We start from the raw sequence: 13367 nt of genomic DNA on the forward strand, positions 1-13367 counted from the left end.
AAGATTGTGGAGGGCAATTATGGTGCAAAAAAAATCAGTTATTTTATTCTAGGTGTTTGGCTTTTGTTTTCTTTTATCAGCAATTGGTAACTCATTTCCTGCCAACATGTCATCTCAAATTTCAAATACCTCTCTCTCTCTCTCTCTCTCTATATATATATATATATATATATATATATATATATCATAACTGTACCATTTAGACCATTAATGACAATCTAACAAGATGTAAATCAGGTTGGCTCTATAATGGTTTGAATATAAATGGTTTGAATATAAATCAGTTTATGGGTCTGGAAATTGTTCAGATTTCATTTAGTTCAGGTATGAACATGCTAGTTTGCTAATTGTGTTGGGCTTAAACTGGGTTAGGACATTGAATTTAATTAGAGAGCTTCTCGTATTTAGGTGTAACTAGTGTTAACTAAATACGTTGGAATTTTTTTAATTATTTAATTCCAAAGAATTGAGAATGTGTATATGATGTTGGATTTAAATCCCTTAGAAGTATAGACTTATTTGGTGTTTTATTCATTTGTGATGAGTTTGGGCCCTTGTCTGTTCAAGTCGTTATAGCTAGATACAGGTGTGAATCAGTTTAAGTAGAAATAGGTCCAGCACAATTTGGCTCAGTTCAGGAGGGGCCATTGATTGGAGCAATGGTAAAGTGGTTAGCTTGCTAGTGAGATATCACGGTTTCGAATCCTGCTGTGGCCACCTCTTGCAAAAGGCAGAAAGTTAGATTCGTTCCTAGTCCGCCACTCCCCATCATCCTGAAACATGGGAGGGTATGGCCATTTGGATTAAGATCAGATACATATTGTAATGGACCAGTTGCCAGTTGGATTTGTTACAGAAACAGGTTTAACCGTTAAATGTTCATGTCGTCTTTCCACTCAACTCATGTCTATCAAAATTAGGTTGGATTGGGTCTAGTCTGCTCAGTTCTTCAGGTTTGGTCGGTCCAAAAAGGGCAGCGAGCGAGCGAGCGAGAGAGAGAGAGAGAGAGAGAGAGAGAGAGAGAGAGCAACAATCCAGACTATTCACCAATCTTGACAAAAATATCTTAATTACATATACTGCTAAGCCAACCAAAACTTTAGGTAATTATGACACTATCATGATTCATGCATATGGGTCTTACTGGGTTTTCTCAGAATTTGCATTTTTTTGGCATGACTTGAATAAAAGGCAAGCTAACAACCAATCACTCAAGCCTTAATTAGACCTCATTTCTCTTAAAAAGGCTGAGAGTGACCAGGTTGCTGTTATAAGGGTACACATAAACAAAGTTCATGTAATGAAAAGTACAACACTCCTTCAAACTTTTGGTCTTAGCATCATAAGAAAGTATGCTGTCTCCTGCCCTCAGTAGGACTCTGCCATCACCAAATAAGCCCAATGGATAAAAGAGCTTCACAGCCATTTCACACAGTTTGGGATCAATCCAGCTTCTCCTCAGGCACATCATTTCACCTGAACAAGTTGGTCGGTTTACTATGGAAGTTAAGAGATGAAGGTGTTTGTCTACTACATTCTGCAAGCACACACTGTATTTCAAAAACCACTTGGCTCCCTTGTAGTAATTCCCAGCAGTCCACACATTCATTGTAGTGATGCTAGTCCTCACAAAGAGGAGACTGCCTTCTGAGGTTCCAAACCACTCATCATCCGAAGATGAAGGGTTCTTCTTCTCTTCCAAGTCCAAAGGACTTGATGGGATCTCCATTAGCCAAGATTGTTCTCTCTCTACATCAAAGCAAAGGATGTGTTCCCTGATGCACTGCCAAAACAGGACCTCTTTGTGAAAGATAGGGCTTGAATCAGAGATTGTGTAGCAGCTATTAGTCTCCCTTGACACAGACCATGCACCAGTCTTTGAAGAGTAGACTTGGAACCTCAAGTCATGGGGTGATTCATATGAAGCTTGCCAACTTGGAACAAGGGCTTCCACCAAGACCACTTGATACTTGAAGTTAGTGGGGCCCATGTAGGGGTCAAAGGCCAAGCCAATGCTGGTGTCAATGGAGTACTTGGCAAATGGCTCTTGGTCCATGCACAGTATTTCTCTTATAGGGTCAGGAAGTGTAAAGCATTCCATGTTGGTGGGGTTCAGTATCATGATGGAGCTTGAGAGGCCATCATAGTTCCAGCAACACAGAAGGCCATTGCAGGAACCAACAATGTCAGCACCCTTCTGCTGGAGGAAGTCTTGGAGGGCAGTGGGGATGCCAGCTGAGGATGTGTTCCAAAGGAAGGGTCTTGAGGACTTGACATAGATTGAAGCAAATAACTCACTGTTTGGCTTGTTGCATGAGTGTTGAGCTTGTTCAGAGATGAAGTGAAGATCTGAGATTATGGCTTTCCATTGCTTGCAGACAGTCTTGCACTGCATAAGTGCTTTTGCTGGCAATCGAGATAGAATGTTCCTGCAAATATCTTCATTGAGAAGGTGGCCTTCTCCCATCTTATGAAGAGCCTGATGTGAGAAAAAGGAATCAAATCACAAAAAAACTTATGTTTTTAGGGTAATTTACATATAGGCTCTTAACGTATGACAAACTTACATTTAACCGCTTCAGGTTTCAAATGTTTAAGGTCGACCCCTAACCTTTTAAAAGTTTGTTCAAATGACCGCCTGAGTTGCATTTTATTTAACCCAACTCTAGCCGACTGTTAAAAATGAGACCTTTAACTTCTTTTTTCTTGAAATTTGATGTATGACGTGAAAAAGCTCCCAAAATCACTTGTGTCTTATCATCCCCGGTGGCTCCTCAACCTTTCCACCAGTGCATACTACGGTGGCACCATCTCTCTCTCTCACCAGTTATAAAGATCTTGTGTTGGAATATTCGGGGATTGAATTGTCCCTTCAAGCATCTTTTCCTGGCGAGTTAGATCCGTCAAGAAAATCCCGATCTGATTGCACTTTGTGAAACAAAGATGACGAACATCTCAAGCTCCGTCATCTTCAAAATCTGGTGTGATGCAGATTTCTTCTTTAAGCTTGCGATTCAATATGCGGGAAGTCTCCTCATCCTCGGGAAGCATTCTCTAGCCTTACAATGGGTGAACGAAGGAGCGTTGTCCATATCCATCGTTCTTCCCCTATCGCCAAAGACGACACCAGCTGTGATCACAATGGTGTACGGTCCTCACCATCAAAGCTATCGGGAGGAGTTCTGGTAGGATTTGAATAGGGTTATTACTTTATTTATGGACCAACATATTATCATGGGAGATTACAACTGCCTTATGTCTTCTATCAACTCAAGCATTCCAGTTTTTTACTCGACTTCAATGAGGGGCTTTTAAAACTTTATTCAGATGAATCGATTGTACCCCATTCTCCATGTAGATGAAGCTTTTTCTTGGACCAATCGACGATCTAGATCGTGCTTCCGTCTGCTAGGGTGCTCGTTTAATCGAATCTGCTGAGCTCTATTAATGACATTTCATGTTACCTTCTTCCACCATCCGTCTCGGACCATAGTCAGATTGTTATCTGATGGGGCCAAGGCTTTACCGACAACAAATCCTTCAGATTTGAGCAATGGTAGCTTAAAAGGCAGGTTTCGAGTCATTAGTCCAACAATCTTGGAGTAAACCTTGCTATGCAGACCGGATGGCTACACAATGCATGGTTAAGCTTTTTCGCTTATCCTGCGACATGAAATCTTGACTTATCTCCAATAAAATAAGCACATTTCAAAATATGAGGGATTGGAAGCGCGGGCCGTCGTCTATCAATCAGTCTATCATGGCTATGACCTCTATGAATGCATTAGATATTGAAAGCCTAAATGCTAGATCGGTCGAGCTGACTCTTTTATTGCAATCTTGGTGTCTAAAGGATGAGATTCGCTGGAAGCAGCGTTCAAGGGTGACTTGGCTTAAAGCGGGTGACAGGAACACAAAGTTCTTTCATTCTTTAGCATCTCATAAGCATCGAAGACATGCGATTCATTCTATGTCTATCAATGGTGTCACATTCTTGGGCGATCAGGTACTCCATGTTGTCACCAACTATTTCTCTAACCTGTATTCATGCAGCCAAACTGCAGGTGGCTATATGGGTACAACATTATTTTTGTCCATGGATCAGGCGCTCTCCAAGTCGATTCAGGTGTTGTTCATCGAAGAAAAAATCCTCTCGGCAGTGCGGGATTCGTTGGGGTGGAAGGCTCCAGGATTTGATGGGTATCCAGGGGATTTCTTTCGCATATTCGGGCAATGCATTAAGAGTGACATTATTAGTGTCTTCGCTGAGTTTCATCGCAACGTCCGATTGCTGGTTCATTCCATCGTGTCACTTATTCCTAAGGAAGAAGCCGCATCGAACATCTCGCGGTTCCGCCCTTTATCAGTGTTAGGGGGTTTATATCATATTATCGCCAAGGTCTTGACTAATAAGATGCGGTCAGTCGCTCCTAAAATTTTTTCGAAGGCTCAGTTCACCTTCATTTCTAATAGAAGGATTCAACATTCCTTCATTTTGGCCATTGAAGTGTTGCATTCTCTCAAGATCAGTGGGGGACCTTTTTTCACTCTTAAGTTTGACTTCCATAAAGCCTACGACTCGGTTCATTGGCCGTTCCTTTTCAACATGTTGGCGAACTTGGGCTTCGGTAAGCGCTTCTCTAGCTGGGTGCATGAGCTGGTAACTAATGCCCAGTCACAGATACAAATCAATAGGGTGAAGGGGAAACATTTCAAACTTGGTTGTGGTCTTTGATAAGGATGTCCCCTGTCTTCTTTACTCTTCAACGTTGTCTTTGAAGGTCTTGTGGTTTTGGTTAAGAGGGCACTAGAGTGTGATCTAATTGAGCCTCTCGGTATACAGAAATGTCGTAGTCAGATTCTGACCTACGCCGATGACATAATTATCTTCGAAAGAGTTTCCATCCAACAAATGTTAAGATTCAAGCTTGTCCTTTTTTTTCTATCGATGTCAGGTCTATCCATAAACTATGATAAGTGTTGTCTGTCCATGGTAAATGCCTCTCCGTTAATGCTGGCCATGGGCCAACGGATATTCGGGTGCTCGGTATCGGAAAACTCCTTTTCTTATCTGGGTCTGCCGCTTCAAATTAGTCGTGTAACAACGACAGCCTAAAGCGCTACTCTTCAAAGGGTTCATAATAAAATATCGGGCTGACAAGCTTCATACCTTTCCATCGCTGGTAGACTGTCTTTCATCAAGCACGTTCTAAATGCTATGCCAGAATTTTTTATGTCTATGTTCCTGATGCCTACGAGGGTTAGTAAGAAGCTAGTTCTGGTAGTGGCGAACTTCCTATGGTCTGGGCGAGGCCCCAACAACAAGCGCCACCTGATAGGGTGGGACACCCTTCGATTTCCTCTATATAGGGGGGGTTTGAGAATCAAGAATCCCAGGCTGAGGAGTATGATGCTCGTCGTGAAGCAGAGCTGACTTGTGCACCAACCTGGGTCCACGTGTGCAAGCGTTCTTCTAGCTAAATACAGGGGTGTGGAATCGTTGGTGGGGGCTACAAGCATGCGTCAGCGAACAATGTCAAAGCTTCGTCAATCATGGATCCAAGCATGGCCAGCGGTTCTTTCAAATAATGGAAATGTTGACTCGCAGTCACAGTTCTTTGGACATAACTTTACTCCGAACAAATCTTTTTGCTCAAAAGAATGCTACCTCGCTCTCCTTCCTTCGGGGGTGGACCGGTTCCCGACGAGCCTGAACTAGGGCAAGGGACCGACTCCTCGATCACGTTTCCTGACATGGCTAATCTTACACAATCGGGTGCAGACTGACAACTTCCTCAAATTAATCAGATTCCATCTGCCGAGTAAATGCGTGTTGTGCGAGGCAGCCGAAAAATCTACGTTTTACCTTTTTTGGGAATGCACTTTTTTTCAAAACATCTTTAAGGTGACCTGAAATAAGCCAGGGGTTAGCGTGCGCCAGGAATTGTTCGCCAGCGAGTTGCTGTGGGGTCCCTAGCCAGTTCGTCATTGCAACAAATGGCAGATTATTTGGCGAACTTGGCTTCTCTCATCCTAGTGGGCCATATGGATGACCCACAACAACGCTATTTTCTGGCATATTCCGGCAGTGTTCAATAAACTGGTGAATCTTATTCTGGCAGACGTGTATGCCATTCTGCGCATCAGCATCCCTGATCTTCAGCGTAATTTGCCTCCATGGCCCCCTCATGATCCAGGGTGATGTTTGTCGACTAACTGTATCTCTATCTTGTTTTTCTTTTCCTTTTCTTTTATTTTTTAGGCTCCTTGGCATGTCTTGGGCCGTTTTTGGCTTTTCGGCAAGTTCAATGTTAGTTGAACCTGTTTCATAATGTTGATGGTTATAGTTCGGCTCTCTCTCTCTCTCTCATAAGTAAACCTCCCTCTCTCAAAAGAATGCCACCAAGTGATGCAAAACCTTGAGTTGTTAGTCGGAAAAGCGGGAAGCGCGGAAGCGAAAAAGGGAAGCGCGGGATGACTTAGAAGCGAATTAAAAATCATCTCGAAAATGAGAAGAGAAACAAACCTAAAGCAACCTATGAAGTGAGGGAAAAGTGAAAAGAAAGAAAAAAATGAAAAAAAATGAGAAGCATGCTTCTCCTAAATTGGGAAGTATGCTTCTCCTAAATAGGAAAACACACTTCTCAATTTTTTTTGCGCTTTCCAACACATTTCAGAAGAGCCATGTTTCACGCTTTTGAAACGCGCTTCGGAGAAGCATGCTTCCCCATGTCCTATGATGCTTCCGGTAACCCTCTGTGAAACTATACACTACCGGCTAGATTGATTTCCTAAGAATTAGATAGTGTAATTGAGATTTTGGAGATGTTTGCTTTTGGGTTTTGAGTTTTTTTTATTTTCTATGGACATAGTTGCATGTGTTATGGGTTTCAATTTTAGATGGATAAATTGTGACTTTCGAGTGAAATTTGGATCTTGGTGCTCGGTAATCTGTGGTTACTCCTACTTTTTTTTAAACTGGGTGGTCGTCTAGTGAATACAAATTGGTGTTAGAAGGTTGAGATCATGAAGTTTGGATTTTTGAGAATTTTGGAGAGGTTTGCTTGGTGGGTTGCAGACCATGAGCAAAATGGTGAATTTGTTGGGTTCTTTGGTTGGTTTTAGGAATGGTAGTGGACCGGGGGAAAATGGGGCCCCATCCCACCTAGCCCGGTTTAGACAGGGGATGGAAGACATGAAACAAGGATGGAGGTTAAAATCAAAACCAGTGCGGGGGATGGAGGCGGGGATGGACTTACCTTTTCTCCTGCCCGCCCCGATCTTCAATCTCCATTAGTAAAATAACTAAAATACCTTTAACAAAACTTGTTTTTTTCTAGCTTTTATGATTGATTTAGGATCTTCGGTTATTTGATTTTTTGCTATAAAAGCATAATACATGATTTTGTTATATTTTTTTAATAAATTAAAAAAAGCCTTCACAGGTCAAGTCATCAAATTGACTCATCCAGATCACCGAATTGCAAACTGACTCGTCCGAATCACCGAATTGCAAATGGGTGATCCGATATCGACTTCTTCCGAGAAAACCAACCATGCTGAGAATGACTTTCCTAGGAATGACTCTCTCACGCCTTATGAGATGGGTGCCTAAGACGGTTGCGAACATGCCTTCTAGTGAATCTTTGATGAGAAAATACTTATTGAATAACTTCTTCATAAATTCTTTCCAAAAGATGTGAAACTTCTTAAATAAATGTAACCATCGATATAGTGACTCTAGGTAGAACCCAAACGGTTGCAAACATTATTGGTCTTAGCATCATGAGAAAGTATGCTGTCTTCTAGTATCTGTTTTAGATCCGGATCTGGATTTGGATCTATTGTTTACATTTTAGATTCAGATTTGGCTCTGGCCAGATCAGGTCCGACTCTGACCCATTTGCACACCTACATACGAGGACCCTAAGATAGGGATGCCAATGCTTTGGATTTGGGTTGAATATTTGACCAAATCCAAATCCAAATCCACTTAGTCGAATTAGATGAGTAAGCAACATCTGACTAACAATCGATTGGATTCAATTTGTGGATATACATCCAAATCCAAACTTGACATATATTCAAATTGGCTTACGTGAAAACGCATCTGGATTCACTACTATATTTCCTTTTTCAACTAGATCTGAATTCAACTCCAAATTCACATAGCCATGATTCAATTAGGAGAGGTGCAGCCATAGTGACAAACGTTTTTTTTTGGCAAAATCTCGTTTGTCAAAAACTCATGCGAAATTGAAATTTTTTCATAAATCTTGCATTTTTGGCAAAATCTCGTCAATAAAAAAATAAATTTAAAAAAAATTAAAATATTTTTTATAAGAAAATATCAATAAAAATTATTTTAAAAAAATACAAAGTTTTTCCACCATAAATAGCCATTTAAAACATAAATATTGCATTTAAATTGCGGTATTTATGTTTTTTTTCATAAATCTTGTGATATTTTGAAAATCTCAAGAGAAATTACCGTTTTAACTTTATGGCAATTTCTCACGATATTATCGCGAGATTTTCATAAATCTCCCGATATTTGTAACAGAGGGTGCAGCAACCAAATCCAACTCACTTTTATCTCTCCGTGCAAACGATCATGGTTGTCAGAAAAGTACAGGTACTGGTATGATTACATGAGGGCTTAAAAGGGTTTCAGGTATATTTTTATTTGAAACAAGTATTGAAAGAGTTCCGATCTAATATATTTATACGATTTCTAAAAGAATTGGTACAAGTTTCTCAAAAAGTTGATGCGATATATATAATTTTGTAAAGATACTTCTAAATTAAAATAGTTAATGATAATATGTAAATCAATCATTATTGTATGATAAATTTTCACAAATTATGATATTTAAAACTCTTAATAAAAACAGCGTCTTTATAAAATAAAATTATTGTTTGTATGCAAGAATGCAAATATTAACAAACTTAATACTCATTATAAATGTAATAAAAATGTGTTTCTGCATAAGATGGCACGAATTTCCTAGGTAATTAAGATATGTATTAAATATTTGATACTTTAGTTTATGGTTTTAAAGACGAGTTTCGTACCAATATCTGGTATAGGTGTAGTATAGTGTATCGAGTACCAGTGCAACTATGAAGACGACACTTTGGTTTTGTTATTTAAACTACTATGTTAGTGTATCAACTAGAACAAATCAAGTAATATGCCAAATCCCATTTCGTCGACGTTTGGTGGGAGCCACCGTTGGCACAGTGAATGGCAAATATGGATCCCACTGATGGTGCCAAGGCTAAAACACGAACGAAACATGATTCGACATATCACCTAATATGTTCTCGTGCATCAAGCTTTACACCATCAAGAGCTTTACCCCCAAATGTCTATATTAGGGGTATCAATGGGTCTGGTTTGACACGTACCCGACCCGTACCGAACCCTATAGGGTCAGGGTTTGGTATGGTTTGTAATTAAAATTTCATACCAACCTGAGCTCAAAATCCACAAATTTTCAATGTAAAAAAGATGAAAAAACTAAAACATTATTTTTATTGGGTATGGTTCATGTAATTCTTATAAGATCTGGAGTATGGTTTCTCTTATGATGGGTCAGGACTCTGGTCTGGACCAGGTACCATCATCTCAAATCAGGTTTTAGTCTGTTTTCACCTCCGACCCTTTGCCACCCCTAGTCTATATATAAGGAGCCGCACCGTCAGTGTCTTCTTGCCTTTCCCAACTGATGGAATATTTTTTATTTAGTTGTAGGTTCGACCTGGATTTGGAAGTCACGGCTTTCTAAGGTCTTATACATTTAATTATTTTAAAGAAATACGTTAAAATGGTTTATAAAAGTTTTTTTCCTGTCTCAAGAATTTAAATACTGAGGACATGAGCCCGCTCATACTACTATGTATGGAGAAATTAAGCAAGGTGCGATTCGTGCTAATCACGCTTCCAACAATTCATTGACTATATATATATATATACACAGTGGGGTAGCTAGGATTCATGTGAGGGGGACAAATCAAACTATTTGCTGCAGTCAGGGCTAGGCTACAAAAATAGATAAAAATCTATTTCATATGGAATCAGGGCTGAGCTAGGACTGGACTTTTAATTTTTTTTTTTTTAACTGTCGAGTCCTGACCCTCCTAGCTACGCCTTTGTGTGTATATATATATATATATATACAGGGGCGTAGCTAGGATTCATGTGGGGGGGGCAAACAGGGGTGTAGCAAAATTTTTTTTATTTGTGTGATAGTCTGGGGGTTTTGGGGCAGCGCCCCCGAATTTTTTTTTTTGAGATAAAATAAAAATGGCTACAATTATTAATAAAAATCTATTTCATATGGACAAATCAAACTACTTGCTGCAGTCAGGGCTGGGCTAAAAAATGGATAAAAATCTATTTCATATGGAATCAGGGCAGGGTTAGGACTGGGCTTTTAAAAAAAAATTAATTGTTTACGCCCCTATATATATATATATATATATACATATATATAGAGAGAGAGAGAGACGTGGATTGGTACTTGTGCATACAAGTAATTGGATGGACGACCGTGTTTAATTTGAATTTTGTAGAGAGTGGCGTCACTGCTGTGGGAGAAGAAGAATAAACAATAAGATGACGACGATGATGATGTCACAAACTAAAAAACGACAAAGAAAAGCCTTTACAATTTAAAGGAAGTTGAGAGAATTTGCCCACCCTAGGTCTCCATGATTTAGTTGATGACTACCAGTGGCCTAGCTAGGATTCCTGTGAGGGGGGTGCAAACAGGGGTATAACAAAAAAAAAAAAAAATGGTGTGATAGTTGGGGGTTCGGGGTCAGCACCCCCGATTTTTTTTTGAGATAAAATAAAAAATGACTATAATTATTAATAAAAAATCTATTTCATATGGACAAATCAAACTATTTGCTGCAGGGGATAAAAATCTATTTCATATGGAGTCAGGGCTGGGCTAGGACTCGGCTTTTAAAAAAAAAATTTAACTGCTTCGGGAGGCCCCCCCAGCTCCGCCCCTGATGACTACCCTTAAATATATTATATGCAAAAATAGCCGTCCTTTCTCTGTCTCTCATAGTTACCATGAAACTAAATAGATGGATACAAAGTGATGCGTGAACAAATGTTAGAAAATAGTATGAAGTTAGAAATGGATACGGTTAGGAAGTGATTATGCAAGTGCATGAAAAAATGAAAAGAAAACACAGACAGCAATATAAAACACAAGTAGAAGCAAATAAGAAAATGATGTGAACACAAATATAAAACCATATAAAAACAAACATGCAAGCTTCTTATAAAAAATTAAAATTTTGAGAAGCGAGTGAGAAGGGACAAGAAGCCAAAGTGAAACGTTAAGGAACCTAAATATAATCAATTTGAGAAATGAAAAGAATCAAGCTTCCAGCTAGTAAGAATTGAGTTTCTAATATTTTCAAAAAAAGAGTTTTATGCTTCCGAAGCAAGCTTCCTCACGTAACCATAGGCTTCCTTAACTATGCTTTCTCCTGCTGTCCAGAAAAAGTAACTTCACTACCCTACCAAGAAACCGAGGGCAGCTCAGGTCATATAATGCATGTAATCTATTATCAATTATATTTATTCCCCATCACACACCAACTTAGGGAACCATTCATCTCACTTGGAGCCCACTTACATTTTCATCAAGTGAGGTGTGCGGCCCAGATTGAATATTACCTATTCATTGGTTATATACAACAAGACCCGATATCCCCTCCAAGAGCAGTTATTGTCACAATGTATATGACGTCCCGACTTGATGAAGGTGCGTGTGGGCTCCACTTTTACATGTTCAAGGTTTTCGAATGAGATGTGTGGTGGGGATTGACTATAACCAGCCATCACCTATATACAATATGACCGTAACTGCTCTGCCCAATAAACCCTTCCCCATGGGCTTACTGTCTAATGACATCTAGGAACCAAGGCGAAGAGAGGCGTTGAGCCTGCGCTTCGCCTCTGAGGCTCATATTATCTAAAATATCATAAAAATATGTGGCATCACACTCAACGCCTTGCACTAGTGAAACATTTCATCATTATTATGGTGAACATGGCTGCTTCTAACCCAGAAATCCCAGATTTGGGTTAGAAACTTTTTATATTTACTTTAAGCGCATCACAGCAACGCCTCAGTACCTTGAGCGTGCACCTCACCTCTGAGGCGTACACCTCTCACAACACTGCTAGGAACAGGTCAGGGGAATAAACCGTCAGACGTGCCAAATATTTTCTCAAGGCCATAGATGTTCTTGAAACGTTTAACTTATAGGAAACATACACAAAGTTCAAAAGCTTAGGAAAGATTACCACTAAAGACCAAGTGCAGTATGCAGGCTATCCGGAGGTGCTGAAACAGGCCTTCACCGGACCAACTGCTAGCTGATATGATGCAAACACTGGACTCATATGTTGGGCATGCAACATGCCATGCCAGCTTCTTGGCTCTGGTATGTGCTTGCATTGCATGCATGCTATGTCCTTTTATAGAGCCCACGTCCCTTTCCTCCAACTGTCGGGATTGACTCATTCTCTTGATGAGCTGAGCCGCCCAAGCATTAGTGGGTGTCTATTAAAGACCACCTACCTTACAAAAAATTTGTTGAGAGACACCAACCTTTTATATAACATATTTACAGGGAATGGGGCCCACCATGACATGACCTCAAGCTCCAACCATATCTCTAAATATGGGGGGCCGAACCATGAAGATGTCAACTGCGTGGGGTCCACTTTGGAGGAAGAGAGGGTGAAGATAAAGAAAAATTGAAGGTTTGATCTTTTCAAATTTTCTTACTCTTCTTTTGATCTTGTGGAGAAGGGAGTTGGCAGCATAATTTAGCAATTATGTGACAAACGCCCAAAAATTTCCATTAAGATTGAATACATGGTAGGCTCTACTTGTAAAAAGATGGATGAAAAAAATGACATAAACATGGTAAATAGTATGTATTCAAACAAGAGATTAGACAAAATTAATTGGATCCATATTTGGGTTTTATTTAAGTGGTATGTTTCTAAATATAACTTTTCAATGGCCAAATGTTTCTCTCAAAAGAATGAGTTTTTCTGCCTATATTTTAAGAAGATAAGGCTTCATTTGTTTATTGGTTTTAAAAGTTTTATTGCAAAAATAAGCGTCTTAAAGAGAGTAATTAATTAGCTATGGTTGAAGACTCTAGTGTAAGTTTTTTTTTTGTTTTTTGTTTTTGACGAAGAGCGATTCTAGTGAGTTACATGAACTTTATTTGACAAGTCCTTTTAGATGATATCAGTCTCGCTGACATTCTTGTCCTTGAGGATAAAATATGGTTTAATGATCAACATGCTGTACTTGCAA

At 39.6% G+C, this 13367-nt stretch overlaps 1 protein-coding gene across 1 annotated transcript; it reads right to left on the reverse strand.

Moving 5' to 3' along the window:
* Positions 1–1052: 1052 nt before the first annotated feature.
* LOC149835478 (F-box protein At5g49610-like) lies at positions 1053–12487 on the reverse strand. The gene is made up of 2 exons (XM_090010544.1): positions 12338–12487; positions 1053–2479 (listed from the first exon to the last, which is right to left on the reverse strand). The coding sequence occupies exon 2, from the start codon at positions 2465–2467 to the stop codon at positions 1223–1225; it is 1245 nt and encodes a 414-aa protein (XP_089866670.1). The 5' UTR covers positions 2468–2479; positions 12338–12487; the 3' UTR covers positions 1053–1222.
* Positions 12488–13367: the final 880 nt, after the last annotated feature.

Source organism: Nuphar pumila, chromosome 6 (genome assembly GCF_984573655.1).
Source record: "Nuphar pumila chromosome 6, dmNupPumi1.hap1.1, whole genome shotgun sequence".
Taxonomy (NCBI): Eukaryota; Viridiplantae; Streptophyta; class Magnoliopsida; order Nymphaeales; family Nymphaeaceae; genus Nuphar; species Nuphar pumila.

Bases quoted from the DNA above. Each gene is read 5' to 3' on its own strand.
- LOC149835478 (XM_090010544.1), bottom strand. From the start codon at position 2,467: ATGGGAGAAGGCCACCTTCTCAATGAAGATATTTGCAGGAACATTCTA.